This window comes from Halichoeres trimaculatus, unplaced genomic scaffold, assembly GCF_033239565.1.
Source record: "Halichoeres trimaculatus isolate MK-OKI-2021-1 unplaced genomic scaffold, fHalTri1.1 fHalTri1_scaffold_14, whole genome shotgun sequence".
In the NCBI taxonomy this organism is placed as follows: Eukaryota; Metazoa; Chordata; class Actinopteri; order Labriformes; family Labridae; genus Halichoeres; species Halichoeres trimaculatus.
In genome coordinates, this window is record NW_027437192.1 from 15,597,135 (window position 1) to 15,624,937 (window position 27,803).

At 41.2% G+C, this 27,803-nt stretch overlaps 1 protein-coding gene across 1 annotated transcript; it reads right to left on the reverse strand.

The window, feature by feature from the left end:
- Positions 1-188: 188 nt before the first annotated feature.
- Positions 189-27,325, reverse strand: pdik1l (PDLIM1 interacting kinase 1 like). The gene is made up of 3 exons (XM_074686658.1): positions 27,176-27,325; positions 16,748-17,043; positions 189-7,202 (listed from the first exon to the last, which is right to left on the reverse strand). The coding sequence occupies exons 2-3, from the start codon at positions 17,030-17,032 to the stop codon at positions 6,462-6,464; spliced, it is 1,026 nt and encodes a 341-aa protein (XP_074542759.1). The 5' UTR covers positions 17,033-17,043; positions 27,176-27,325; the 3' UTR covers positions 189-6,461.
- Between the last annotated feature and the right edge of the window lie 478 nt (positions 27,326-27,803).

The window sequence follows — 27,803 nt, forward strand, 5'->3', positions numbered from 1 at the left end:
GACAATCTGCCTACATCTCAGGTGCTGCTTTGCTACATGTGCTACAGACAGTGCTGAAGTACTAATCCATGGGGCACACCATAGACTGTGTAATAAATGGACGTAGTATCCTGAACATCACCCGTCAGTTTCTGAGACTGAGTTTTGAAGCTGAATTTGAGGTGGCTTTGCGAGATGTGCTTGCAAAACCCAGATCTTAATTTCTTTTAAACTGCAGAATTATATTTGAAAAATATGCCCTAGAGTTTGCCTCAAGTGGACACTGCATGAACTGCAGTTTGAAGCACTTCTGCATTGGCTTCATTTCTTGCAGCTGGAGGTTGCTACGTGGGCACACTCTGCTGGATGGAATATGAAATGACAGTTTTCATCTCTCCAAAAACACTTTCTGTATCACGTCTTCTTCTGATTAGATAAGTTGATTCACACTGATTTTGGCGCCCCCTTGTGGACGAAGTAGTACATCCAGTCTTTCTATGAATATTGTCAAGATGCATAAGATGTGTTTTTTTTTCTTCACATGATGTAGCATCATCGTTTTTCAGGAACAAATAATTACACTACAGAGATGATTGATCTCATTGCTGATGGTCTCATTTGTTTTTGTGGGTCATAAAGTGACAGTAGTATCATTTTTAGTCTGATTAGTAACCAACTAAAGAAAAACCCAGGAGGTTCCAGGAGACAGCTTTGGAATTGTAACATTGGTCCAAATTCAATCAGCGGCACATGTGGAAAATTTATTTTTTCAATGCAGATGAAACGAAAACAAAATCTAGATTGCCTTGAAGTGTCTCATTTCAGACTGGCCCCAGTTTTTGTTTTCACGTTTTTTTCCCCAAAACAATCCTGGAGCCACTTTCTGGACTGAGATGTCTCACGTCAGTAGTATCAGGGGTACATCATGTAGTGGTTCTGGATCAGGGCTAATTGAAGTGGTGAGGTTTGATTTCCCAGAGTCCCAAAGACTTTTCCTTTTCCAATCTTCCCCAAAACTTCCAGAGAGAACCATTGAACCTGACCCGCATTGTCTACCAGCTTTTCTTTACACAAAATCACAAACAATAGGCCAATGAAAAACATACAAGTATCACTAGCACACCAACAGTATTGACCTGTATTTTATATCACATCTTTTCCAAAGTAAACCCAAGCTGAATGAGAAGAAAAGAATGACTCCATCACAGCAATTTACAAACAAGTCAGGCTCTTAAAAACAGAGCACATCCAGTCAAATGTACATCAACCTTGTTCATCACGCTAATCCTGTACAGTATTTACACATGTGCAAAAGAATCTAATACAACAAATCAGAGGGTGAAATCCGTAAAACCCCACACCAGCGTTTGTTTGGCAAACATCTCAAAACTCACAGGAAGCCATGTTACTTCCTCCCTCGTCTTTTCATGAGGGAGGAAATCTGGCCGGAATTGACTCTACCCATCATCCTTTGCTCTGATTGGAGCGCTCAGGATATGGTTGACCTACTTTGAGTCCAAACTTTGATGCTCGTAAACTACAAATACCACATTCTTGAAGCAGAGCAGCATTGCCCAAAGCAGCGTGGATGTCCCGCAGCACAGACAGAACGTGTTTAATACTGATTTAAGGTACTGATAATCAGAGCACAGAGAGGCGGTGCATCTAGAGCAAAACTTCAGCCAATTACGTGTTTGGGTTTGATACCAACGAGGCCACTCTAGTGTCAGAAAGGAAGAAGGGGGTTTCAGAAATAAGGCAGATCTCAATCACATCATCACAGGTTATTTAAAGACTAACAGGTGGGAGTTAAAGGCCATCGAGCAGATTGATATCAGCGGCAATTCAAAGGGAACTTACTTTCCGCCACAGTTTGAAAGCAGGATTGTTTGGTTTGATAGGTTCCTGTAAAACTGCACAAATTATGTATGTGTGACCTGAAAGGCAAAGGGTCCTAAACACATGATCCTCCGCCAAGTGCTGCAACAACTTAATAGGCTTAGAATGAGCCCGTCGGAGGCATGAAGAAAGGGATTACTGTAAGATCCAGAGCCAAAGGAAACGAGCAGCAGTGACACAGTGAGAGGAGATCAAGTTAAACACAACAGCATTATGTTTCAAAGAAAAAAAAAAAAAGAAAAGCAGAGATCCTCTGGCTCATGGAGGATTGTGTCGTGTGCTGGTGTCTACTCTCGCTTCTTCCCTGAAGGTGAGAGGCACTGCATGCATAAGTAGACCGCTGGCTGACATTGTGTTCCTTACGGTAAACAAATACCGACGCAGTTATCGCACTGAATCCAGCCTGGCAGAGCAGCTCCATACAACGCAGCAGGTCGTTATCAGGAATAAATAAAAGACAAGGAAATAAAAGTGCTTTCAGGGAATCCTTCCACTTCTTTTTTTTTTTTTTTCTGAGTGGACTCAGAGATGAATATTCATGGCACAGCTCACCTTCAGATAATTGAATCTAGGTTTAGTCAAAATGGGGATTATTCTCCACAGAGGAAGTGTCTGAGCGTGAGGAGGAGTCACTTCATCAAGTCTTCTGAATGTAGTGTGCTTTGTGTGTTTGGGATTTTCTGGTTCATGATAATTCTGGTTTACCTGAACTTCAGCCTGATGTGTAAACCGTGTTAATGAATAAAATCAGGTTGAGCAAACCCTGCGGACAGGTCCTGATATTTATAATCATAACTTCAATCAAAGCTCTTGATTTCTCTACCAATGGTTGTTGTATTAAAGTTTAGTTCAGCTTTTCCATTTTCACAACATTGTGCTCACAAAAACAGCTGCAGAGTTGTTGCGACACTGTGATGCCAAAATCATGCACAATCAGCCTGGTTGTTAAAGCCTATTGGCTCAGCATCAGGGTGAAAGTGCAGATGGTAACACCTGAAATAATAGGGATAATCCAGATTATTGGCACTGTGCATAGTCCAAGTTCAAAACATTAGCTGGAAAATGCATTGTGTCAGTTTAGAGAAAGAGATTATACATTCTCCTTTTGAGAGGGAATCATATATTGGTTGAAATTACGGTGTTTAGGCTTTGCAACATTAAAAAAAAAAAGACTTTACACTGAAACACAGAGATCCATGAAAGTTATAACTGTTAACATGTAACACATTTTAGAACGGATCAAAGAGATTGTATCATAAAACTGCCGTCTGTGATTCCTTTATTGCTTTATGTCTTGGTCATTTTTTTCCTGTTTCAATAAACGTGCTTTTATTTTGAAGGAAAGCAAAACTATGTCTGCAAATGGCTCTGATGGTGTCTATCGCCTCTCTCAATTACCTGCAGTGCAAGTGTGGAGCTATCTTAAGCGACACACAGTCTGCACAAGCATTTCAGGAGCCAGGAAGAAAAGAGAGGAAAGAAAAAGAATTCTCACTTCTTCAATAAATCCAGATGGCAAATAGATGATAAATGTATAGGAAAAAAGGGGGGAAATTTGATTATTACTATTATTATCATTATTACTATTATTAGCATTTGAAAGTCTTACGCCACAGATTTGGGACACATGATGACTTAAAATCAGGGGCAGAGAGCGCCCTCTGCTGTTCAATAAGGCATCATTATTCATTTTTCATCTTGTCTCTGGTGAGTATTGATTCTTACTGTCATCCTGCATCTGCTGTCTCATCTTTAGTGGTACCAAAGTCTTTTTCATTCAATAGCCAGAGGGTAACATTCTTCACAAGACAGCTTAAATTTAGGAGAACCTCAAAAAAATTGTGCATTACTGTTCGCCACACAAAAAAAGTATGGAGGCCCAATTATGCCACTGAAATAAAAAGGACAAGACTTGGCCTAGATTTAAAAAAAAAATTCCCAAATCTTTTTGAGATCTCCAGAAAAAAAATAAATAAATAAAACTATTAATCTCTTTATTTGTATGTTCAATTTTATCTTCATGACTTACTTTTTTTTGTAATTATGACTTTAGCTCCCCAACTATGAATTCTCATAGATATTGCTTTCATAAAATTAAATTACTCATTAATTTATATTATAGATTCATTATTATCAATTTCAAGTATCACAACTTTCATTAAAGTCTCACACTTTCTTGTAATAATAACTTTTTGCCTCAGAATTATAACTTTTAACCCCTAATCATGAATCAATTTCACATAAAGAACAACTAACTTTCTCCATGTTCCAAACTGTTTCTCAATACTTTGGCTTGTTATCTCACTTATGAACTGATGTGTCATGATAATGACTCCTTATTTGTCTTTTTTTTAACTCTCAGGAAACTCTCACGGGAAAAAGTGCTTCCATAGAAAAGTATTGCTTTTAAATACTCAAACCATACATTGAACATTTGTGTTGCTTTTCAAGTTGTTTTGTCATCTATGATATTTTGTATATTTTAGGTTTTTGTCTAAATACTATTAATAAACATTTAAACTTTTCTTTCATTTCTCTTTTTCCTTTCAGAAATTTGAAATAATCAGCCTGATTTACGTCGCCACAATTCTTCAGCATGTATCAAACAGTTGATAATGCTTTGTGAGCACAATGTTATCAGTCAAAGATCTCTGATAAAAAGAGACCGAGGTTTCAGGACATTAAACCAGAATTATCTTCAAAGCTCTCCTCGGCTGTGTGAAGTGCTTTGTTCACAGGATCAAGTGTTTTCATCTAAGGCTCTTTAAATTAAGGTGGCATGTCTGGTTCATTACATTCTGGTTATAGGCGTGTCTGAGATCAATCAACTTATCTTGACGTCTCCTTTTTTAAGCAGACAGACAGAAACATAAACCACAAGCGCGTGCTGGGAGGGAACCAACAGATAAAACGTCTCCACCCAAACGACCGACGAAGCAGCTTTCAGAACAAAAAACAGAAAAACAAAATGTTATCTTCAAGCACCAAAGTTTGGAGATTTAGAGCAGACCTCAAAGTTCACCGTTTGTCTACAAATATCTGCTGTGCTGTTTGGTTTTACTACCTGAGCTTTTTGGGTGTTTAAAAACAGCATCCAATCAGTGCTGGTGGTTGTGTACCAGAGGAAAGTTAGTCAAAGCCACAAAAACATCCACACTTTGGAGGTGACTGTGTTCTAATATGGGCCCTTTGGATAAATAGAAGCTTCATGATCACAGGATAATGTCTCATATTGCATTTAGTTAGAACAATTAGCACCGAGTCCACAGTGGTATTTGTAGACAAACTGTTTGACTTTCACCTCTAATTGAATCCAGGACTTTTGGGGGTCATTCTGCTCTCTCATCACGCACGAGTGATCCTGTCAGGAGGAAGTAGAAGCTGTGATGTGATTAGCCTGAGACTAAGCTGCAGTCTGGAGCAGCAGCAGCGGTGAGTGTCACACCTCTCCTCTTCAGTATAAAGACACAGCTTGTAGAGGACTGAATGTGCTTGAACAGTGGATGAAGTTTCAAGGAGGGTTCTGGTTTTCTCACACCTGGGCTCTTCTCTGCACTCTTCAGGGTCTGAAGGCTTACAGGTGCACTAAGATTAGAGACTGCTTTTTTCAACTGCTTCAAAACAGGCTCTGAAAGCAGCAAATACCCACTTTCAGATGGAGTGAGTCTCATAAAAGAGCTTCTTTTGATACTGACAAGATGTGATCGAAGTTTCCCAGTTTATAAAGACACAAAAAGACTAAAATTGCTTTTTGTTACAGTAAGAAGCCTTTTTTTTTACCCAGTAGCAGCTGTTGTGTAAATCTCTTTGCTGAATCCAGACTGTAGCTGTAATTTTATTTTCTAAACATACAGGAGTTGCTTGACTACTCCACCTTAACAGTTGTGGTTGCATTATTCTGGGGATTCACAAAGATCCTCCTGAGATCAACTCAGCTGAAGGGCTGGATCAACAACTCCTGCACGCTGCGTGGTGAAAAGAGACGTCAGAAACTGGTTGTGGTAAAAAAAAAAAAAATGATCTTGGATCATGCAGACTTCTGCACAAATATTGCCAAACTTGTAAAAAGATATACACCAGTGTTTCAGTCCTAGAACTTCATCATAACAGAGAAAAAAAGCAAACTGCTTGAGGAAGGTCTGAGACTGAGACATTGTTAAGATACATATATCTTTTTAAAAGTTAGACAGCGAGCAAGAGTTTGCATATTTGATCCTCACTCCTCTCCTACGCTACTTTAAAAAAAGGATCTTCCCTTTTAAACAAGAAGTCTATTCCTGAAGCAGCTCTTGTCAGATTGGCTCTGCGTTGCTTCTCTGCTGGTTGGATTGAAACAATCTAAAGGAGCTTTTCTCAAACTTTATGGACCTCTGAGTCATTCAGACTCTGTATAACAAGAAATCAGAGCAAGGTTGAAGAAAACCAGAATCCCCCGTCCAGGACTAACACAAACAAGGACTATTCTAATTATTGTTCCCCTCGTAAAAAAGCAATCCCCATTAAGTGACCCTTTAGATTAACAGTATGATGAGATGTGTACATGTGCTTTGTCAGCTCAGTCTGTGGCGCCGTATGTTCACTCATCACGTGTCCCAGTCCAGCTCTCTGCAGGCGATACGGACCAGTCTGAGCTCCAGCTCGAAGGCGTCAGGCCGCTCCTGAGGGTTGGCCGACAGCATCTCCCTGATCAGCTGCTTCATGTGGCTGTTCATGCTCTTTTTCCTGGCGGGAATCAGCAGCTCCATCTTTGGGTTCTCTAGCAGGGCCTCCCCTAGGGGGACAATCTCTGTGCCCTGCTGCACGTAGCTCCCCAGCAGCTCCTTCTGAGTCTCCACGTCCACAAAGGTGATGCGCTCCACCATGGCCCAAATTATCACCCCCAGGGCAAAGATGTCCGCCTTGGCGGTGTAGTGTCCCTCCCACACCTCAGGGGCCATGTAGAAGTCTGTTCCACAGGCTGTGGACAGGAAGCACTTGTTGACGCTCGCCGGCTCCTCTGGGTTGAGCCCGGAGGTGGAGCACACTTTACTCAGGCCGAAGTCGGCCACTTTGAGGGTGGGTTCACAGGAGCCGGTCGGCGTGCAGGCCTGGGAGATGAGGATGTTGTCCGGTTTGAGGTCTCGGTGTATGATCTGGTTGCGGTGCAGGAAGGCCAGGGCGCTGCCCAGCTGCAGCATGAAGCTGGTGTTGGTTTTACGGCTGGGCTTTCGAGACAGCAGGTAGGCGTTCATGTCACCTCCATCACAGAAGTCAGTGACGAACCACAGGTAGTAGGCACAGCAGGGGTCGAAGGTGATCTCACCTTTCAGGGACGTCTCCACCAGCTGCGGTAGAAACACAAGAGAGGAACAGAGAGGATCAGTATGACGCAAACGATGGTGGAGTCAGAGTCTACAAGTTCATCATCCTTCCTTCACAACACACACTTACATCTGTGACAGCAACATTTTCACTCTCCTGCCTTAGATTAAAAAACATCTGACCCTGAACCAAACTCTGGGACTTTTAAAGAGTAGAAAGAGCTCTTTGGAAGAACACTGTGTGCTTTGCCTGCAGTGAGTCTGCTCCTTTTCAGTCAGATGAACAATACATACAGTTTATGCTCTCACTAATGTTGACTTTTTACTGTTGAACTGCGAGCTACAGCCACAGTGGTGAGCGCGAGAAAGCAAAAAGGCTTCGAGACAAGAATAAAGAGAAAAGAGAGGGAGGAGAAACATGAAGACTACATTGAAAGTCAAAAGAAAAAAAATGGTGTTTTAATACTTAGGAGGTGTCGCAGTAAACCACACTACTTCTATTATGCACGTCTCTTCATGCAAACTGATTTGTGCAGCACAGACTGTCAGGGGTCTGCCACAGCGCCACGTTCCCTCCTCACTCACAGTTGCAATAATTGTTATGTTGCAGAGGTATTCTGTGTGTAGCTTGAGAGCTGTAGCTCTGCTAAACAGCTGGTAGGAGGAAAGGTGCGTTGAGAATTAGGGAATCTACGTCCAATGCTTTAAACCAAAAAACTCCCATGTGCATCTCTGGTCTCTCTTCTCCACTTTTTATTCTCAATCACTTTGTTTCCTAATTTCCTGCACACCCTCACCCCCAACCAGCTGTTTAGCAGAGCAGTTAGCAGCTTGTTTCACAAAAGACACCTAAATAACTCATTGTTCCACGTTTTATTTTTTCAGAAGTGTTCCACTCGTCATGACACTGTCTCTGTGTGATGTAGCATTTTAAATATTAGGATAACACACGCTGACACCGGCAGCAACCAGCTGCAAATAACTTTCAAAACAGTGTAATGAGACAACACTTTGATGGATGCATTAACAGGATGAATGTACTGACGGACCGCTCTCTTTCTTTCAAGTTATCAGGGTTAAAGTGATACTCCGGGATGGAACAAGTTGGGTCCTATCACAAGGTTTAGGGCAGAAATTACCCCTACAGCAGTGATTTTGTGCAGCAGAAGCCCAGGGCGCTCGCACCAAACACCCCCTCTCTGCTCCTCTGCCGGTTTCCTCTGCACTCAGACGGGGCAATATTTTACTTGACCAAAAACACAAATAAACGGACTCCCACCAAAAAAATCTGATATCGGTCTGCATTCACGCTTTATTTAGAGAATTTTCAGCGCGTTACTTTCACACAAAACCACCGCTAAATAAGGCTCTAGTTCTCATCGTGTCTCTTCGTCCTGGCAGACTACCTGCGTTTGTTTCTATCTGGCACGCCGCGCATGCGGACTGATAGGAGCGCCTTGCAGCCAGCTGTGGCTCTGCAGCGGAGGTAGCGCTGTTTTACGACACGATGAGAACTAGAGCCTTATTTAGCGGTGGTTTTGTGTGCAAGTAACGCGCTGAAAATTCTCTAAATAAAGAGTGAATGCAGACCGATATCAGATTTTTTCGGTGGGAGTCCGTTTATTTGTGTTTTTGGTCAAGTAAAAATTGGCCCCGTCTGAGTGCAGAGGAAACCGGCTGACGAGCAGGGAGGGGGTGTTTGATGCGTGCACTCTGAGCTTCTGCTGCACAAAAACACTGCTGTAGGGGTAATTTCTGCCCTAAACCTTGTGATAGGACCCAACTTGTTCCATCCCGGAGTATCACTTTAAGGGCCAAGGAGTGGTTAGAGGAGTCTCAATCGCCAATAGCAAGAATAAAATGTCAAAAAGGTCATGACAAGTATCATCTGCGTGTGGAAAACACTTGCTTTATTCTGTATGTGTCCGTCATGTACCTCATATACCTCTCATTGGACTGTAGAGTCTGTACAGAGAGCACGTAAAGAGTAATTCAGCTCGATTCACACGTCTCATCAGCAAAGACAAAGGCTGAGTGATTCCCTTCAGTGCATTAAATCATCATCTCAACTAAAAATGAAGACATTGAAGGTGCTGAGTGACATTTGTATTAACAAGAATTAAAACAGAAAAAGAATTAACTCCAGATTAATGATTATGTCTCAGGTCTGGTCGGCTTCATTTTTACTGATATGCTGTGAAAAACCTCTGCAGCGTGAAGAGAAGAAAATGTCAGTCAGAACTTAACAAGCAAGGTTGCTCTGGCTTTGTATTCATCACGTCGTCTCCCGTCTTCCTCTGTGGACCATTTTTTAAATCAGAGCAGAGCGAGAGGCCTCTCATCTTTAATATCTGCTGCAGGAAGAGAGTTCATTTAATCTTTCTCTTTGACAGCAGACCACAAACCTGTGAGCTTCATCCATCTCATGTTGAATTAAGATTAATCTCAGATGGAGCTCTTCAGTTTGATAGATGGTGTTTGGCATTAAGTACAAAAAAGCAACAGGTTATGAAAGAAAAACATGAAACGATAAAACTCTCCAGACAAATTCATTTGAATGAAGCTTAAACTAGTTAAATATTAATAGCTTGAAGAATAAAACGTTGCCAGTTAAAACTAAATAAGTCTAAGAGCATAAAGAAATATTGTTGTTTAAGACCCTGTACAGATATCGGATTGGTTTTTTTTTACCAAATGTCAAGGACTGAAAATTGAAAGACCAGTTTATGCACATCCACAGGGCAGGGGTCAAAGCTAATACTAATTTTCATGATTAGGAGTTCATTGATCGATTACATAAATCTAATATCTGTAATTATGGAGTCACAGTAAAAGCAAAAGTCTTTGCTGAACTTTTAAATTTGGATCATTAACTCCTACACTTGATTTTTTTAAAGGCCTTTAGCAGATATTTTATCAAAATTCTAGTTCACAACTAACCAGTTAAGCTTCCTGTGCGGTCAGGTTAAGTCATGGTCATGTGACATCCATCAGATAATTTTGTGGGCAGGACTTAAGGTGAATGGAAACAGACCTAAAGAGAAATACACAAGCAGCAGAACAAAATTATTGCATTTTTCCTTCAACTAGTCTCGATGCGAATGGTGGGGGAAAAAAGAAGCTCATAAATGAAGCAAATATCGACAAAGGATGACAACTGGTGCACTTCACCACAACTAGCAGATTGACAGAATAGCGGAAGTGGTCAACAAAACTGAATCCACTCTTTAACACAGAATATCGGGGAAACTGACACAATGCTGTCACCTTCCTGTCATTTCTGATGTCCGAGGAAATGTTTCCAGGGGCTGCTCATTCGTGGCACCGCCTGTTCATGACATCTCCTCACAAACACTCCGCCTCCTCCTGCAGACGCCTGAAACTCTGTCCACAAAGAAAGTTTGAAACTCATCCCTAACTCTGAAATACAGGGTCAAACAGTTCCCAGATGGCCTCTGTGCCAGGTGATGTGCTTTTAAGGAAACTTCTGCCAACATGCTTTAGACTGGAAACATAATATGTGTGATGACCACTTGTCGAGTCAAAGTCTGCTGGATCTTTAAATGTTTCTTCTGTCCTTCTCAGGCCTGAACCACACGTATATGGATATATTCCTAAACGCACATTTTTCTGTCCAATTGGGCCTCTCAACCACACGAATACGGCGATTTCACCCACATAAACTGAGATTTTTAAAAATGGATAAAAAAGTGAAGAAATAAAAAAATATCTGGTTGAGTAGATCCGTGTAGCGGTGTTAAACGGAGCTGGTGTTGACGCAATGACGTCAAACACCTACCAACAAGTCACTGAAGCGGTTGCCTGCTTCTTTTTCCTGTGTTTGACTGCGCATGCTCATAACGTTCTTCTTCTATGTTTTTCACATTTTGCTAACCTGCCACTTATCGGCCAGGCATGGCATTGCAGGCTTCAGAGGCGATCATTTTCAGTTTGGCCTCTTCGTATGGACAGAGATATTTTTGTGGTGTGGATGGAGATTTTTTTTTTTTAAACGAGGACAAAGATATCCGATCAAAAAAATATCCATATACGTGTGGTTCAGGCCTCAATCTGTGTCATGCAAATTGATGCATCACTGCTCCAGCATCCAGCAGAAACCGGAGTCTTGTGTATTTGAGCAAGAGAGCTCAGATCTACTGGAGCTGGGAGGCAACAAAGTGGAACTGGCGTTTGACACCTAGCAGATCACGTGTTGTCACCCAAAGGGAGATGGATCTGGTGTTAGTTAGCCGTAAGTGTAAGAGATCAATGCAACTGTCATAGTGCTGGATCATTCCGAACTCTCAGCCAATCAGCAAGGATCACATGCAAAATAATTGTCACAAATAAAAAACTGAGGTTCAGAGACTGTAAACCTTTTTGCACCAGCCTGTAAAAATGTTGATTCAGTTGTAACAATCTGGGTTCTAATAGAGAGAACTTGGCTTCTGGAGCCGGCCTGAAGTGGGCACTCGAGAAGTGACAATTTTGTATTTTAGCACCTGAGGTCGCCGCCCTGCATTGAGTTGAAGCCAAGCAGAAGTGTTCGTATTGTTAAATTTATAGTCCTGGCTCATGTGGAGACAGCAAAGGCAGTTAAAATGTTAAAAAAACAATAAACGTCACTTGCAGCAGGTTAAATCCAACATGAAAGCTTCTGCTCTATGGGCAGCACATATGCTCTGAATATGTTTTGTAGGCAGATCCTGGTGGAAGCTCCGCTGTAAACAAATGCCTTCAAACTGTTTGACATGCCGGCAGCCAAAGAACCCACTGCCCAAGAAGAATGGATGCAAATTATCCCACAGTTGGTGCAGTCAGATAATTCTGCCCCATTATCATGTGTTCTTCTGAAAGCACGTACTGGAACATTACAGCGCAATAAAAAAAGAGCTGGAATAAAAGAGACTCTGGGAAAGTGTCCAATGCTAGCGCTGCAGAAAGCTGAATGAACGGTGTGACAATAGCCCAGCGTGCTGCTGAGAGACTATAATCAGGCACCGGCAGAGCGCCTGTGTGCCCGCCGTCAGACAGCGGGGAGGTACTGCGACATGACAGGCTGCAGACAGGTTGACTGGGGAGGGGAGAGGAGGAGAGGCCCCCTACCTCAACCTGACAACACGTTCATGCGACTGCGAGGACACGGACACGGCCAGAAACACCCAGCTCCTCTGCTAATGCAGACACACAAAGATATCCATGCTACAGCTGCTTTCTATTTAAACCAGGTGCTGATATTCTGTTCCTGCATTTCTACAACCTTAAACACTACAGGGTGCATAGAAACAGCACACATGCAGCTGATCACTCCCTGCAACTGTGGAAAATTCCCAGACATACACACTTAACCTTCCAGGTCTCTGTTGTCAAACAGATGATATGAAAATGAAATCAGCAGCAGGTGGGAAAAAAATGAACACTCCTTCCTTTGTCCAGAGCCAGAACGTCCTAATACACATCATGAATCATAAACTCTTAATTCACAAGACCGCCAACATGAGTTTTAAAAACATGCTAATAAGAATAAGAAGAGTTGGATTCTTCTCTGGGCTTCTCCAGCTCTGTGACTTTGGACAGAAATCTTGGCAAATTTAAAAAATATCAGGAAGTTCTGCACTTGGCTGGAGTCAAAATTAAACCCCACCAAAATGACATTTTAAAAAATGTAACTCAAAACAGAATGCTAAGTGGAGCTGGAATTATAGAAATCCCCAAAAGGGAAGTGTGCCTTGGTCGGATAAAGATCAAAAGTTGTTGAACCTTGTTAATCTGCACAAGAATGAAGTGCGAGTTGAATACTTTTGTTGTTGTCTGAAAGAAATGATGATCATATATTGTGTAAGCTAAAGCACAGCCACTAGCCAGGGCTGTAGCTTCAATTGGCTTCTGCTATAATGCTTTAATGCTCTACTACCTGGATGTAAACAAGCAAAGATGACGGATGGTGTCTCATCATATGTTGATTAGGGCCCGACCGATTAATCGGGCGGGCGGATTAATCGGACGGGCCGATTAATCGGGCAATTGATCGGGCGGGGCGATTAATCGGGCGGGCCGATTATGCCTGTCACCAATTCGGCCAAAATGTAGCCAATTATAAAAAATTTTGCTCCACAGAGATTCTGTTACTCCTGCTCCTGTGTGTCTGTGTGTTGGGCTGCGCACTGCCCGAGCGCCCGCCCCCTCCGTCCACCATTATCTAATGTAATTAGATAATGTAATAGAATGATGTTTTAACATCGTGTTAGTTGCTTTTTTGTGAGATAAACAGAGATAAATGGTACTGTTATTTCACATGTCCACCATTATCTAATGTAAGACTATAATACAGCGTTTAATGACGTGTAGGTTACTCATTGTGTGTTTACAGTTTGACTTTTTTTTCTACTTACTGTGTTTAAAGTTTGACTTCTTTATTTATCATTGTGTTAACAGCTTGTTCTTATTCATCATTGGTTTACGCTACAGTTCTTATGTTGACAGTTTTATAATTTAAGTTCCTTGTTTTAATTTAATAGTGTTCTGTCTCTGTCTTGAATCATATGGGTATTATAATGATTTGTGATTATATACAGTATATATCCTGTGTATATCAATGAATTTATTAAATATATCAGCCGATATATCAGACATCGGTCGATATGTCGGATATCAGCTTTTTTTTGCCCCCAGTATCGGTATCGGGCCCAAAAATCCCATATCAGTCGGGTTCTAATGTTGATCTACAGATACAGTGGTATGTGGGCTGTGTCTGGTTAAACTGACTTTTAACTCCACCACTTGAGCACTCAGGAGCCACAACAGGAATGAGGACGCTAACTTGTAAGCTCTGCTAATTTTAGCCTCACCCAGCAAACCAGTTTGACATTGTTTACAAGTAACAAGGGCCTGTGTGCACTTCCAGCCATTAGTGATGACCATTTGTACAAATGGTGAAATAAAAAATCGCTCAGCAGTATGCATGAGCCAGGTTAACACTCCAACAGAGCATTAAACTTAATGGCGGTAGACCCCGCTATTACAGGCTAACGGTGGGATTACCACACCTGTCAGGCTGTTTTAAAAAGACTTCGCGCCCATGCATAATCTGTTGGAGGTTTGGGTTTTCCAGGAAGTTCCTCAGACACGACATTCTGCACCTGCCTTGCTTTCATGGTGGAAGGCTTGGTCTGAGTTTGCATTTTGGTTTATGTGCCCAGAAAATGTGTCGCACCTGAACAACCCCAATCAGTTCTAGTGGAATTTCTCCTCAGGTGTAATGCTCTGCTAAATATCCCAGAGACAGTTATGAGGTTACAGTAACCCATGGGTGATCCAAGAAATGTCTCCTATTCTATTGGTCATCTCTGTCAACTCTTGGAAATTTCAGCTGAACGTATTTGTTGTCAAGTGTGAGCTTCTACATTCTGCTAAAGAAAATCCTTTTTAGTGCCATCCCTGTAATTTGTGAATCTCTCTTGTTCTAAACGAGCATTTCACAAATCTCAATAACGTGCCAGTCTTGTGGAAAGCATAATTGTATTTGGAAAATTATTCTTCGAATAGTCCAGTTTGACTCTCCTCCAAGTGTCTCAGTTATTGTTTCTGGGACACATCTTGGTGGTCAGACAATAACAGAGATATTTTTGTTTTATTCATACTCAGACTGTTCAGTGATTCCCAGAGCTTGTGTTGGCAGTCCACAGAAAATGTGTTCTGTGTTTTTATTTGGCTTCATGTTGGATGTCGACACACCTTTATCTTCAATCATAACCAAACATTGCCGCTCGCTGTAATTAATACTTGACAGGCTGGTTTAACCTCCATTACATTATGAAGTGTCACAGCTAATCCGAATGTCTTTAGCTGTGACTTTCTGTTTACCAAACAAACACATGCAGGATTTTCTGAAACATTTGTTAAAGAACTACAGTTAGACCCACTGTTGTAAGGATGTGGAGAGCAGATCTTTTAAACACTGCTTTTCTATGTTCAAGACAACTTTTTACCTGATAAAAAGTGACAAGGTAATGTATTTATTTGTATTTAGATAGGGCTATTGTTTGATATATGACGACAAGCAAACTTTGTAAACATAATTGTACTGTAGTTAAGTAACCAGTTACTCACAGCCCCGTGCTTCGAGATGTGTTTGAATCTTGGCCATGTCCTACCAGTGCTCACAAAATTGCAAACAAGAAATTGCAACCTTATTGTCACACACATACAAGGTAGTCTTGTGGTGCACCACTGAGAAGCTTTATTTTTATTTTGTTGATCCAATGCTGCACTAAGTGGAGGAAAAAAGCTATATCCATGTTGGCTAGAATGATACCTTCATTTAATTAAAATTAAAAAAACTCAAAGGGCAACTTGTAGGAGTTTTTTTTCTTTTTTTTTTCTTAGCCCATTGCTAAAAGATCGGATCGGGAGCAAAAAAAACATGATCGGGACCTCCCTAAAACTGAAAAAATGGCATTTGGGCACTGATAACCGTGGATTACAATATATACAGAAGTGAGATTTTTTCAAGATTAACTAGACAGTCCTCACAGGGACTTTGGCATCCCTTACCTGTCATTTAATGGAGCATTTCTCTCATAACTCTCATATTTTGAGATCAATATCACAACCCAGTGTATTATTTCTATTACATGAATAAAATACATTTATATCAAATACAAACCAAAGATCTGCATTAGTTTGTAATGGAAATGAATTTGTGGCTATTATCACTGAACTGTTGATTTATAACAAATTTTTCCAGAGAAATGACTATTTCATTTGACATGATGAAAGTGCAGCACTCCATCACAACTTTAAAGCAGCAGCAAAGGTAGGTGTCCAAAAGTATTCCTGGAGTATACCTCAATAACCTCGTCCTGTCAGACACCAGCTCCAATCATCAGGAATACTCTCCAGATGAGGGCTAAATAAGTCCCATCAATTCTTAAAAATTAATATTACTGCTGTAATTATAAAACTAGCTTTGTAAATTAATGTCTGTTAATTTATTTGACAGATAATGAAAAAATCTGTAGGAGAGGGTCTGGATTCATTATCTTCTTGTTTTTTCACCTGTAGTTCTTTTTCTAGTGTGTAGAGCTGACCAATAATGCTTCAGCAGGCAGCACGAAAAGCAGTCTGTGCAGAGAGCAAAGGAGGCAGAATGCACTGCAACGACCTCCTCCTCATCTTTCTCGGCTGCTCTCTTCTGTAGTAATCTAATCTATGTGGACTGCAAAACATCCAACACACAGAATAAAAAGAGGGGGGGGGGGGGGGGTAACCAAGCACAGTAAACTCAACAGTACCAGATTCACTAAGTCTTATCTTTACATGCAGGCTTTTATTTTGAAGGAGCAAGAGGAAGTGCTAAGAATGCCAGCACTGAATGAACTTTATGAAGTTATCTTTTACATTTCACTCAACAGAAGCCAACAAATTAAATATTTAAAGAGTGCTTATCCAGCCTCATGACAACAGCATTTACCGCCTGTGTTTACTGTCTTTACTGCTTAATATGAGTCAAAGCAGCATCACTGTTAAACCACAGAGCACACCCTGTCCACTTCAGCCTGTAGCCTCACCTCCAGGTAAAGAGGAGAGCTGGAGCCGTGGTTCATCCTCTGGGCCAGCTGGTCCCGCTGCAGGATACACTCCTCCAGGTGGATGACGTTTGGGTGCTGGCTTTGGATGCTGCTGAGGGCCCAGAACTCCCGCAGGGCCAGCTCCACATTCTCCGGAGAGTGGCAGCGGATCTTCTTCACCGCCACCCGGGCCCCTGTGCGCTTCACCACTGCCTCATAGACCACGCCGTAACTGCCGCGCCCCACCTCCTGGATGAGCTCGTACTTCGGCTGGCTGCTTACCATCCTAGTCCTCACTGCAGACAAAGAACAAGGGGTTAGATTTCTACTCACGACATTTCTGTTTGGTTTACACTTCCACAAAGCCCTCAGAGGCATCATTTCAACTTTTAAAAAAGCAAAAATGATTCAGTTTCAAGTAGAGTTATGGAAAATTCCAAGGCATCCTTGAGTAATAATAGACTGGTGTGGTGTGGGGACCATGAGATAACATTCAAGGTCAAAATCTCTGGCTAAATATCTGCCTTGCAGTTTAAAAATAACCCAAAGACATCTGCTTTAAATGACTACATTATATACGGGTAGAGGCTGCATCCCTGATCTATGAGTGTGTATAAATGTAGAACAAAAGAGTTTCATTGCCTATAGGTCTGTCCAATTATCCACGCATTCTGGCTCTGAATACACGCATAAAGTTGAGAGCTGACAGCATCCAGACAGAAAACAGTTGTGAGCCGACAGACCTGGCTCAAATGTTTGGTGGACTCTCTTGTTCTGGAGTTCCTAGCGGTGCAAAAGTCCAAAGGTCATAGTTTGTTTTATCTTGTTTATCAGCTCATCTGTCATCATGTAGCATCTCAAGGATAGCTTAAAGGATGTCACGTTTTTTTTTGTTTTGTTTTTTTACTTTGGTACTGGATGAGTTGTGTCGGATACATCAACAAAAACTCTTCTTTAAAAGATTGTTTTTTTTGTTTTTAGTCTTTGTACTTTCCTTCATCCACCCCTGTGGTAGCTTAACATGATTTACAGCAAAAAAAGAAAGATATTTTCTCACCCTGGTGTTTAAGAAAACCTTTATTTCAGTCTCTGTTTAAAATGCTTCACTTTAGCTGCTGCCCCTTTAAGTCAGCCTTCTCCATAACCCCCTTCCCTCTGATTGGCCAGCCCACTGGAGGCCTGTCAGGGGCAGAGCTATGAACAGACCTTGGTGTTTGAGGTCTGCCTGTTCAATGACCTCATCATTTCAGTAGATCTCGTGAAAATCCGTGCAATTTTTTTTTTTTAGAAAAAAACCATTTTGATCAGTTTGCAGACAGATTTAGGTTTCTACAACAAAAAATCAGAGGTTTGAAAATCTGCACACTTCCATAGGGAACCTCCAACATCGTTGCTTTATATCCACATTTAAGATGTGGGAGAGCAGAATACCTCCTCTTTAATAGTTTACCCTGGAAATAAACTCTTATTCAGCAAGCACCATATGTAAACCCAACAAACTTTAAGATTACTCCACGGATGTTCTGGAAAACCTCCTTTTTGAGATGAAAATAATATTTGAATTCTTATTGACTTGTCTAAAGGTTAAAAAAAGTGCTCAGGGAGTAAAGATATAGCATGGCTCTCTATGAATCTCAGGGGAATAGATAAAGACATTCTTCAGACTCGGCTGCCTTTTTCTAAAAATCTGTGCCAGGAAAAAAAAGTCACTTCTGCACAAATAAAAGTGGGTGACTGAACATGGTGGACAGACTTTAAATGCTGAATGCAGATACTCAGACTTAGTTGCAGTTTCTTCCAATTTTCAAAGTTTTTATGCACTTTTTTTTAAAATTTAATCGTCATTTGGCAATGCTACCAATACACAGGAGGATGAAAAATTAAGGCTATTAATAGTTTTACTTTTTATACTGCAGAGGCAGCTTTCACTCAAGGCTCCCAGTTGTCTTCTATCAGGTCCGTTAAGTGGGAATATTCAGCGCTCTGCTCCTCGTCATTTTAATCCGGGATGTGAATGGGCATTCCTCCTCTGCTGTGCTGAAAGGATAATTGAACTTGATGACCGTTTCATTCTCCTCCTTTGAGCGATAACTTGGTGCCCCTGTGCACTAGGGCCTGAAATCCCCCGACCCTCCACGCTTCACATAGGAGGGATATGGGGGGATGGTACATGCAGGCCTATTTAACAGCTTCAACAAGTGTCTAAATTTTACCTCCTCTTAATTTCTTCTTCTCAAAGTGAAAATCAGAGTTTTGAAATTCAACACTTTTGACTTAAAAAACTCATAATCTAAATTTATAACCTCATATTTCCCACTGAATTCTGTTCATGAGCAGCTTTAGTTTGTTTACCTCACTTTCTCTCAGATCCAGCACACAACTCTCACGCTCTGTTCATCTGCTTTTTTCACTGCACTTATCAGACACTCAAAAACACTCCATCCTATCTGAAGTCTTTGGTGTTACATTATCAGGCCTCAGTGGCTCAATGGTAGAGGGGTTTCTCTCTCAATTGAGAGGCTTGGGGTTCAGACTCAGCTCCTGTGGCACATGGCAAAGTGCCCTTGAGCAAGATACTGTCAGTTTACCATCATCCCAGCAGGAGACCCACATTCAGACAATGCCTGTTGAGAATGGAGCATTTTACAACCATGAAAACCTGAAGTAAAACAGCATCAGCAGCAGCCATCCATCCTCTCCCATCCATTCATTCATCTTTACTGCTTTTTCTTTTGGGCTCACGGGGGCTGGAGACTATCAGCTGTCTTTGGGCATAAAGTAGGTCTGCACTGCACAGAGTCACAGCTTATCACTGAGCTAAGAAATAGAGACAGACAACCAGTCACACACATCCTCACACCTAAAGGCAATTTAGGGTGACAGATCAACCTGGGGAGCATGAGTTTGGACTGAAGAAAGCCATTGTACCCAGAGAAAATAAATCCCACACAGAGAAGCTCTTGCCCAAGCTAGGATTCAAACCAGGAACCTTCTCAATTTGTGGCCACAGCAACCAGCTGCACATCAACTTTTAATAGCTTTCAGAGAGGTTCAAATTTTTAACATGATATGCCAAACACCAAGTGCTGGACCCGAGCGTCAACCTCTCATCTAAAATTGTGAGGCAATGCAGAAGTGCTAAAATCCACAGTTCATTAAGTGTCCGTTTAAGACTGGCTCCAGATGAACCAGAAACCACACACACCAAGTAGGGGTGGGAGAAATTGATATATCAGGATTTTTTGTTTGGCGATATAAAAATCAGGATTCTTTGTCAAAAAATAGTTGGTTTTTCACATTGCAATTCTTCATTTTAGTCTTTGTTTAAAAACTGGATTGGACCAAGTAACCACTTTTTTTTACACACTTCTGACTTGCGTGCATTTTATGCGAAAATATGGCTCCCGATATAGTCTGTAGACATTATCATCATCATCTTTTAACTATTTCACATGGTCTGGTGTTTAAAAAGCAAACTAAAAATTGCAAAAAATCATAAATATCCAAGAATCGCAATTTTAAATCATATGGGTACCCCCAAAAATCGTAATAGAATCAAATTGCGAGAACAGCATATCGCCCCAGCCCTAACAACAAACCAGAAAAGACAATATTCACAGCACAAAGACACATGTTCACGGCCTGGTGCAAAAAATAACTTCAGTTTGAGTAGCTCGTTTTTCTATTGACACACCAACTGTACATGGGTGAACTGCAAGGTGGCGCAACAGTTAGCGCTGTAGCCTCACAGCAATAAGGTCACTGGTTCGATTCCCAGCTTGACCGGCAGGCCTGCACAATATATCGTTTCAACATCGCCATCTGCGCATGCGCAATAGTCACATCGTGCATGTGATGCGACTATCGCATTTCCCCCATTTATTGGAGAAATGGAAAAAAAGCTACTGAAATTGAAACCTATTCTATTTTGTACACAGACATGGCCTCCTGGATCCCTTTCAATCTTCATCAATCAAAAATAAACCCCCTTAGCCTGGATTTAACGGTATTGTAGGAATACAATGGTGTCATTGTTAGTTAACCAAATTCTTCCCAAACAGAGCTATTCAAGTCATTTGGTGAAAATTATCATTTTTTTTTAATATCGCAATATATATTGCAATGTATCGCAACCCCCCAAAAATCCCAATGTCAGTTTTTTCCAATATCCTGCAGCCCTATTGACCGGTGGGCCTTTTTGTGTGTATGTTCTTCCCGTGCATGCGCGGGTCTCTCTCCGGGTACTTCGGCTTCCTCCCACAGTCCAAAAACATGCTCATCAGGTTAATTGTCCCTAGGTGTGAGTGTGTGCAAGAATGGTTGTCTGTCTGTGTCAGCCCTGCGATTGGCTGGCGACCAGTCCAGGGTGTACCCCGCCTCTCGCCCAATGACAGCTGGGATAGGCTCCAGCCCAGAAAATTGATGGATGGATGGAGTTTGCCCAGTCAGAGGCACAGCTCAGCTCACTGCCTTACAGATCGGGGGGCTCAAAGCCCGCCTCATTTTCAATATGGCTCCTGCTGATGATTTTGCTTCAAAATTCCTTTTCAGAAACAGATTGGTGATGTCACGGAGACTATGTTTATTTATAATACTGTGTATGGCCAGGCTTCATTCTCTCATCACCTGCAAAGAACGCACCAGGGACTGCAGGTGATCTGTACTTCAAGGCAGACAACAACAAGACAATAAAGAGACATCATCACAGATTGAAGAATGAAGTTCTGCACTGGTAAAGAAATTATAAATTTAAAAAAAGGTTTATAAACATACTTCAGTGGATCACGCATGTATTAGCTTTTTTGTGGAGGAGCACTGGAATTACACTCGATGTAACCACTGATGCTAATCAGAGAAAGGCCATAAGACATTAAATGTGAATTTGATGAAATCAAACGACAAGTTTATAATCTTCCAAAGTGCAAATACAGTCCTACATAAAGACTTTTACATAGAGGGAACTCTCAGGCCAAGTAGTTGTTCAGGGGTTTTTGTTTTTTTTGGAGTCAAACATTTTGTCTGACTTGGTATCTAAACAATGAACAACCACATCAAACTACTTCCTCCCAAAACCATCAACTTTCATCCCATTTCAGACTCAAACATTTTGCCCTGAAAACATCACTTTCCCTCTGCTGCCTTCACAGTGACATCTTTCCCTGAGCACAGAATCAATGAGACTTTTGTCTGAAAAACACATGTTCACTGAAAATTCCCCTGGACTGTCATCACACTCTACAACACTCAGATAATCTCCACAAGTTTTCATAAGGGTGTAACACAAACACACAGATGTTAGTTCTTGATTCGTTCACTGTTAACTGTGACAGAAGCAGCGGTTGAGAAAAATCTATCAGCTGCTGGAAAAACTAATCAGACAACCTTTCAACCCGATACAATCAGCTCCTCCAGCGTACAGCATGTTTACAGTGACCACTACCCGAACCAAAGGAAAACAAACCTCCTTTAGAGGCAGGAAATGATCACCCTGCCAACTTGACACCAGGCTTCACAAATTCATATCTGTTAAAAGGTCGTGTTTCAGAGCTGAGGTGGTTATGACGTCACAGCCGCCTGTTGTGCTTCCAGGAGTTGCTTCACCGCCAACAGCTTACTCTAAACGGTTCCATCCAGAAAACAGGAAGTGTGTAAGAAACAAGATCTAACCACAAGAGGTCAAATGGCTCGAGTCAGTCTCACATATCCTTCTGATGAGGTTACATAATCCTGATTTACCTGCCAGACCAGAAACAGCGCCGAGGCTGCGACGATTTTGTGCTTTCAAAAGTGGATTTCATAATCAGGCAGAAATCTTTCTCACAATCAGTTAATCAGATCACACCATGCAAGCTGGACTTTACAAATGGAAGAAAAGTGTGGAAGGAATCAGGCGTGAGCATATGAAAACTGTGCTGCTGATGCTTATCAGTAAAAAAATAATATTTTGACAAGTAATCAATCAATAAACCATCCCCTGACAACAGCATAAAACTCCTTTATTATGGGCTCATGGTATGACACAGATAAAAGCAAAAACACCAAGAAGCAGAAATTTGAAAATGTTTTGTCAAATATGTTTTTAAGAAAGAGCTTATCGCCAATTTTTTAACAGGTTTTGGTCAAACATTTTAATTTTCTTATTATGAATAAATTTCTATTAAAAGGGACATATCATGCTGATCCCTGATTTAATACTAACATATAAAATAATAAAGTTGAAAACAAGACCTTTCACCCCCTGAATTTTCAAAAAATGAGATATTGTATTTTTTCCGATATCCTAGAACGAGATTTGATGCCTCTGAAAATAGGTCATTGACATTTGGCTCCGAGATTTCGACCGTCATGACGACACGAGGATCCTTTCTTTTTATTGGAGTAATCTGCTAAAGCAGCTTCTCCTCTGTGATGTCAGTTAGTCACACAACCGCCACCGAGGGATACACCCACCAAGAGCCGACTGTGTGAGTGCTGGATGCAGGGACTCTGCTCTGCGGAGCAGCTCAGCTTTACATGGTGAATTAGCAGTTAAAACACCGTAGTTTTAGCAGACGTCGTAATACTTGTGAGACTGTGATATTTGCATGCTTGTTCTGACATGCACTGTGAACCTGGACAACAATAATGCTAAGGTAATAACATAGTGACGAACTGACGGTAGAGGCGATCTTTAGACTACACTTTCAGCATGATGGATAAAACAGACAGAGAAAAGTGAAGGAGCAGGATGGAGCCCTGTTATAGAAATAGTTTATTGGTGAAGTCTGCCTATATTTCCACGTATAAACTATACATGTTACAGTACCGGTTTGACTCACCACACTGAAGCGTCCTGAGATGATCTGTGTCGAGGTGGATTTTCTTCCTCCTGAGCTGCAGAACCGTCCGGGTCTGACTCGGGGTCCAATACAAAAGGACGTATCCTACACTCTGCCATTTTATTAGTGCTATCAATGCCTTACGGTGAAGTTTTGGCAAACAGCAAACTCACTCAGTCTGCTCCATTCAATGTGGCGATTTTGTAAATACTGCCATGCTGCAAAAACCGCCCCCTGGCTCTACCCCCTCCGCCCCTCTGATAGAACCGACCAATCAGAGCACAAAGGGCTGTGACGTTGCGAGGTTACTGGAAGTCATTCTCGAAACGGAGCGTTTCAACAAGATCTTCAGAATGGCCTAAAATGAGGATATTGAGAACGCTATTGTGGGGCAATGAAGGAACTAAATGACTTGTACTGAGGGCAGAAATGCTTTACAGGCATCCTAGTCTGGCATAGTGAAAAGGAGAAACAAGCATGATATGTCCCCTTTAATGTTGGAACTTTGACACAACTTTGGAATACAACACAATAATCACCAGTGGCTTTTCAATGATTCATCAAATGGTCCTCAAAGAAATTTCTGACAACTAAGTCTCTAATGCTTTCTTTTTCTTTTGTTATTACCTGACGGTCGGCAAACAGCTTCCAGATGTGGCTGTACCCCAGCCAGATAAAAATAATGGATTACAGTCGCATTTATTAGTTCATCTTTTATGAATTTTTGGAAATTGTGACTCATCCATTATTTATGCAAGTCTTGTTTTGTGTAAAAAACCCCAGGCTCTCAAGATAACTGAAATAGTTTTTCTCAGTATGATGGATTCATTTGTTTTAGGAATTTGAGAAAAATAGATAAAATAGATAAAAATAACTAGTTAAAGCAAAACAGTCTGGGTAAAACTGAAGGAGGCTCTCATAGTTTTGAGAATAGGTCTGTCACGATAATCAATAAATCAATTAACCTAACGATAAATAAAAACATCCTCGGTAAGTTTGCCAGCCTCGATAAACTGACACGTGCATGCATGTTTGTTTTCCTCCTCTCTTCCGACCAAAGAGGCTGAATGAGAAGATGGCTCACTACGTCTAACTTTCCTAACATCAGGATGCATAGGTTCTATAGCCGATTTAGCCGATTTATAGCGGAGTCAAAAATGTGATTTTTGGGGTGAAGAAGGGGCTGCTCTCGCGTACACACGGAGAGAGCTGAAGCAAGTGTCCTGAGGGGTAAGGAGGAAACACACGCTAATATGAGTGATGGCATGAATGATACGGTTCTTAAGCCGCCTGCCACAGTCCCAGTGTGGGAATATTTTGTTTTTTATCAGAATGAACAAAGTGTGAGCCCATGAACACCAACGAGCTGATATGTCGCATTTGTTTGAAAATAGTGGCGACGAAGAAGAAGGGGAGGTGCAGCGGAGCCTTGTTCTTTGATAATCCGCTCTTACTGAGGCTTTTGGTCTACAAAGTAAATAGAAATAAAAGCGGCAAATGGTGGGCGCTCAAAGACAGCTACATTGCCAAAGAAATGCAGCCCTTCAATACGGTTGAAAGCCAGAAATGTTAAAAATGTTTGACAGACAGTACGGATTGACTGGGAAAAAGTACATGTTACAAACAATTCAGGAACTGTATAAACTCCCTTTTATTTAGGCTATAGTTTTTATTGGGGTTTTTTTGGGGGGGAGTTTCGTTTTTTCTTTAGAGACAGGGTCTATGTTTTATTGTTTTCAATTAGTATTAATTATTTTCATTGACATGCATTTATTTCTAAAAGAGGGTCCATTTCATCATCATTGTATTTTTTTCCTCTTTCTTGTTTGTTAAATTAATTATACTTTTTGTTTAATTTATTTTATTTAAAAGATCCTGACCTTTTAATTACAGTTAAATACTCTTAAGAAATTAAAGTTTCTTGCTTTTGATATGGTGTACTCACTTTATTATCCCATTTATCAGAATTACATCAATGGAAAAATGGAAAAAAAAAAATCAAAATAATATTGACAATAATTTTAGTTATCTGCAATAATATTTTGGAAAATTATCATCTAACAAAATTTGTTATCGTGACAGGCCTAGTCACAGACCACGCCTCCTGTTGTTTGACAGTCTTAGGACAGCATCCCAGGTGTGTGACAACATGTAAGCCCTCTCATCCCTTACTGTGCTCTGGGCTCGCCCCTGATCAGGTATGAAGACCAAAAAAGTCACAACACCACCACGTGACGTCTCTGAGTGCTCTCACTGTAAGTGTATTTCCGCTGTTCAAATCACAATATACACCACTATGGTGTTTTTAGAAGCTGTCTGCCACTCTAGTTCGCGGGCGCGATCATGAAAAAATACCCTGAAGTTGGGGAATCACCTGTGATTCTGCTTTCACTGTGAGTGTGTAGCTGACTGGCAAAAAATTCTGATACAACAGGAAAGGGGCAGCCGATCAGGCGACTTGGAGTCCTCCTGTACAGTACATAGTAAACAGTAAACAGTGCTGTCAAGCTGAAATTCAGCGGCACTTCAAAATCAGTCATGCCACTCAAAACCCAGTTCAGAATCATCTTTACACAATAAGTGTGTCCAATATTCAGTTTCATTTCAGTTTGTTGTAGACACAAGGACAGCTGAGGAGAGAGACACTAATGTCAAGTGTTTTTAAGGCACAGTGTGTAAAAATCAGAATATTTTGTGAGATTTTTTTTAAGAATCTTATCACTTATACTTGAGGAAAATCCTTTTAGCTTAACTTTAAATTAATATTTACAATACAGTAGGTGTAGGTTTGTGCTGTTGGCCTTGGTTTTAACCTGGACGGCTCTTATTCTGGAAATTAATAACTAGGAAATGTACCAACTTAATTTAATTAGTTGTTTTTTTACACATATATTTTGGTATTGTGTCATTCTCAGTAGTTACAGCAGATGTTTGTCACTATAACAGGAGTTTTGTTCAATACGAGCAGTAACAGTTCTCACCACTCTCTCCTCCACCCTCTCCCTTTTTCATGCCTTGTCTGAGCATATTAAGAAAAATAATAACAATATATATATATTTTTGCAATTGGCTTAATATTATGTAATTGAAGACAATGTAATAATGGCCCTGAGAATGAAACCAGTTTTAAAGACTGACAGACTGATTGGCAGCATGCTAACAGGCTAATTAGACATCCAGTCGCCTGATTGGCTAACAGGCAGCTAACAGCTCTGTGGCCTGTGGTGAGCTAGCGTTAGCTAATCACGTTAACAGCAGCTAACAAAGAGTCCAGCTCCTCACAGCACACACACACTCTGTCTGTCTGCGTCTAGCTTATATAATTCAAACCTCTAACAAGGCCACTCATCTTAAACTGAGCTAACGCCGGGGGCATGCATGAGGCGTGCATGATAAGGACAGGGTATTGACAGCTTATTGTCCTGTGTGTGTGCGTGTGTCCCTATGTCTGTATGTGTGTGTCATACAAATAGCCAGATTCCCCACAGCTCTCTCACACACACACACCTGCGAGACAAGTAGATAAGTAGCCACGGCAGGCGAGACAGCGGTGTAAGTGTGTAAAAGGCTGAAAATGTCAGGCTGTAAGTTGTCGTCTGCTCAGACTCACCTTTGAATCGTTGCTCAGAGCTTCATTTGTTGTCTTCCTCACTCTCCCTGGCAGCCATTACCGCCGCACACGTTCAGCTCGCGCAGTCAGCTCGAGGAGGTTTAGTCAAACACTGGACGTGAGCGCGTGCAGCTGCTGTGCTGTGCAGCGCAGAGGTGGCCACAATTATAAGACTTCCGGTTTCACTTTTCAAAGTAAAGCCCCGCTTTGCGTAGTGCTCTGAATCTGAGTCAGAAGAGCTTTATTGATCCCCGTGGGAACAGAGTCACATCAAGAAAGACTATTTTTGCACAGAAATGTTAGTACAGGTCATTTTTCAGCAAGTGTTTCTCTCAGTTTTCTCTTGATAAATTCTGGGTTTTTTTTCAAGGAAGTTTTATGTTCAAGGTTCAAATTAGTATTTTTTCGACAGTGTCTCAAATCTGATACTTACATTAGTGCACCAACATGAAGCACACTACGAACACTATATATGTACTTAACAGGGGCGTATTTAGTCGTTTGTGGGCCCAAGGCAAACCCAGTAATGGGGCCCTCCATGTCCTTGTAACTCATCTTCCTCAGAGCTAGACTGGCCTTCCCCGGGTCCACTGTCTCTTTCCGAGAATCAAGGCATGAGACAGTGCTA

Excerpts from the sequence above, each read along its gene's own strand:
- pdik1l (XM_074686658.1), bottom strand. The coding sequence starts at position 17,032 with ATGGTAAGCAGCCAGCCGAAGTACGAGCTCATCCAGGAGGTGGGGCGC. Across the intron at positions 7,203-16,747 it reads GCTCTCCTCTTTACCTGGAG|CTGGTGGAGACGTCCCTGAA; the intron begins GTGAGGCTACAG and ends TTTCTACCGCAG.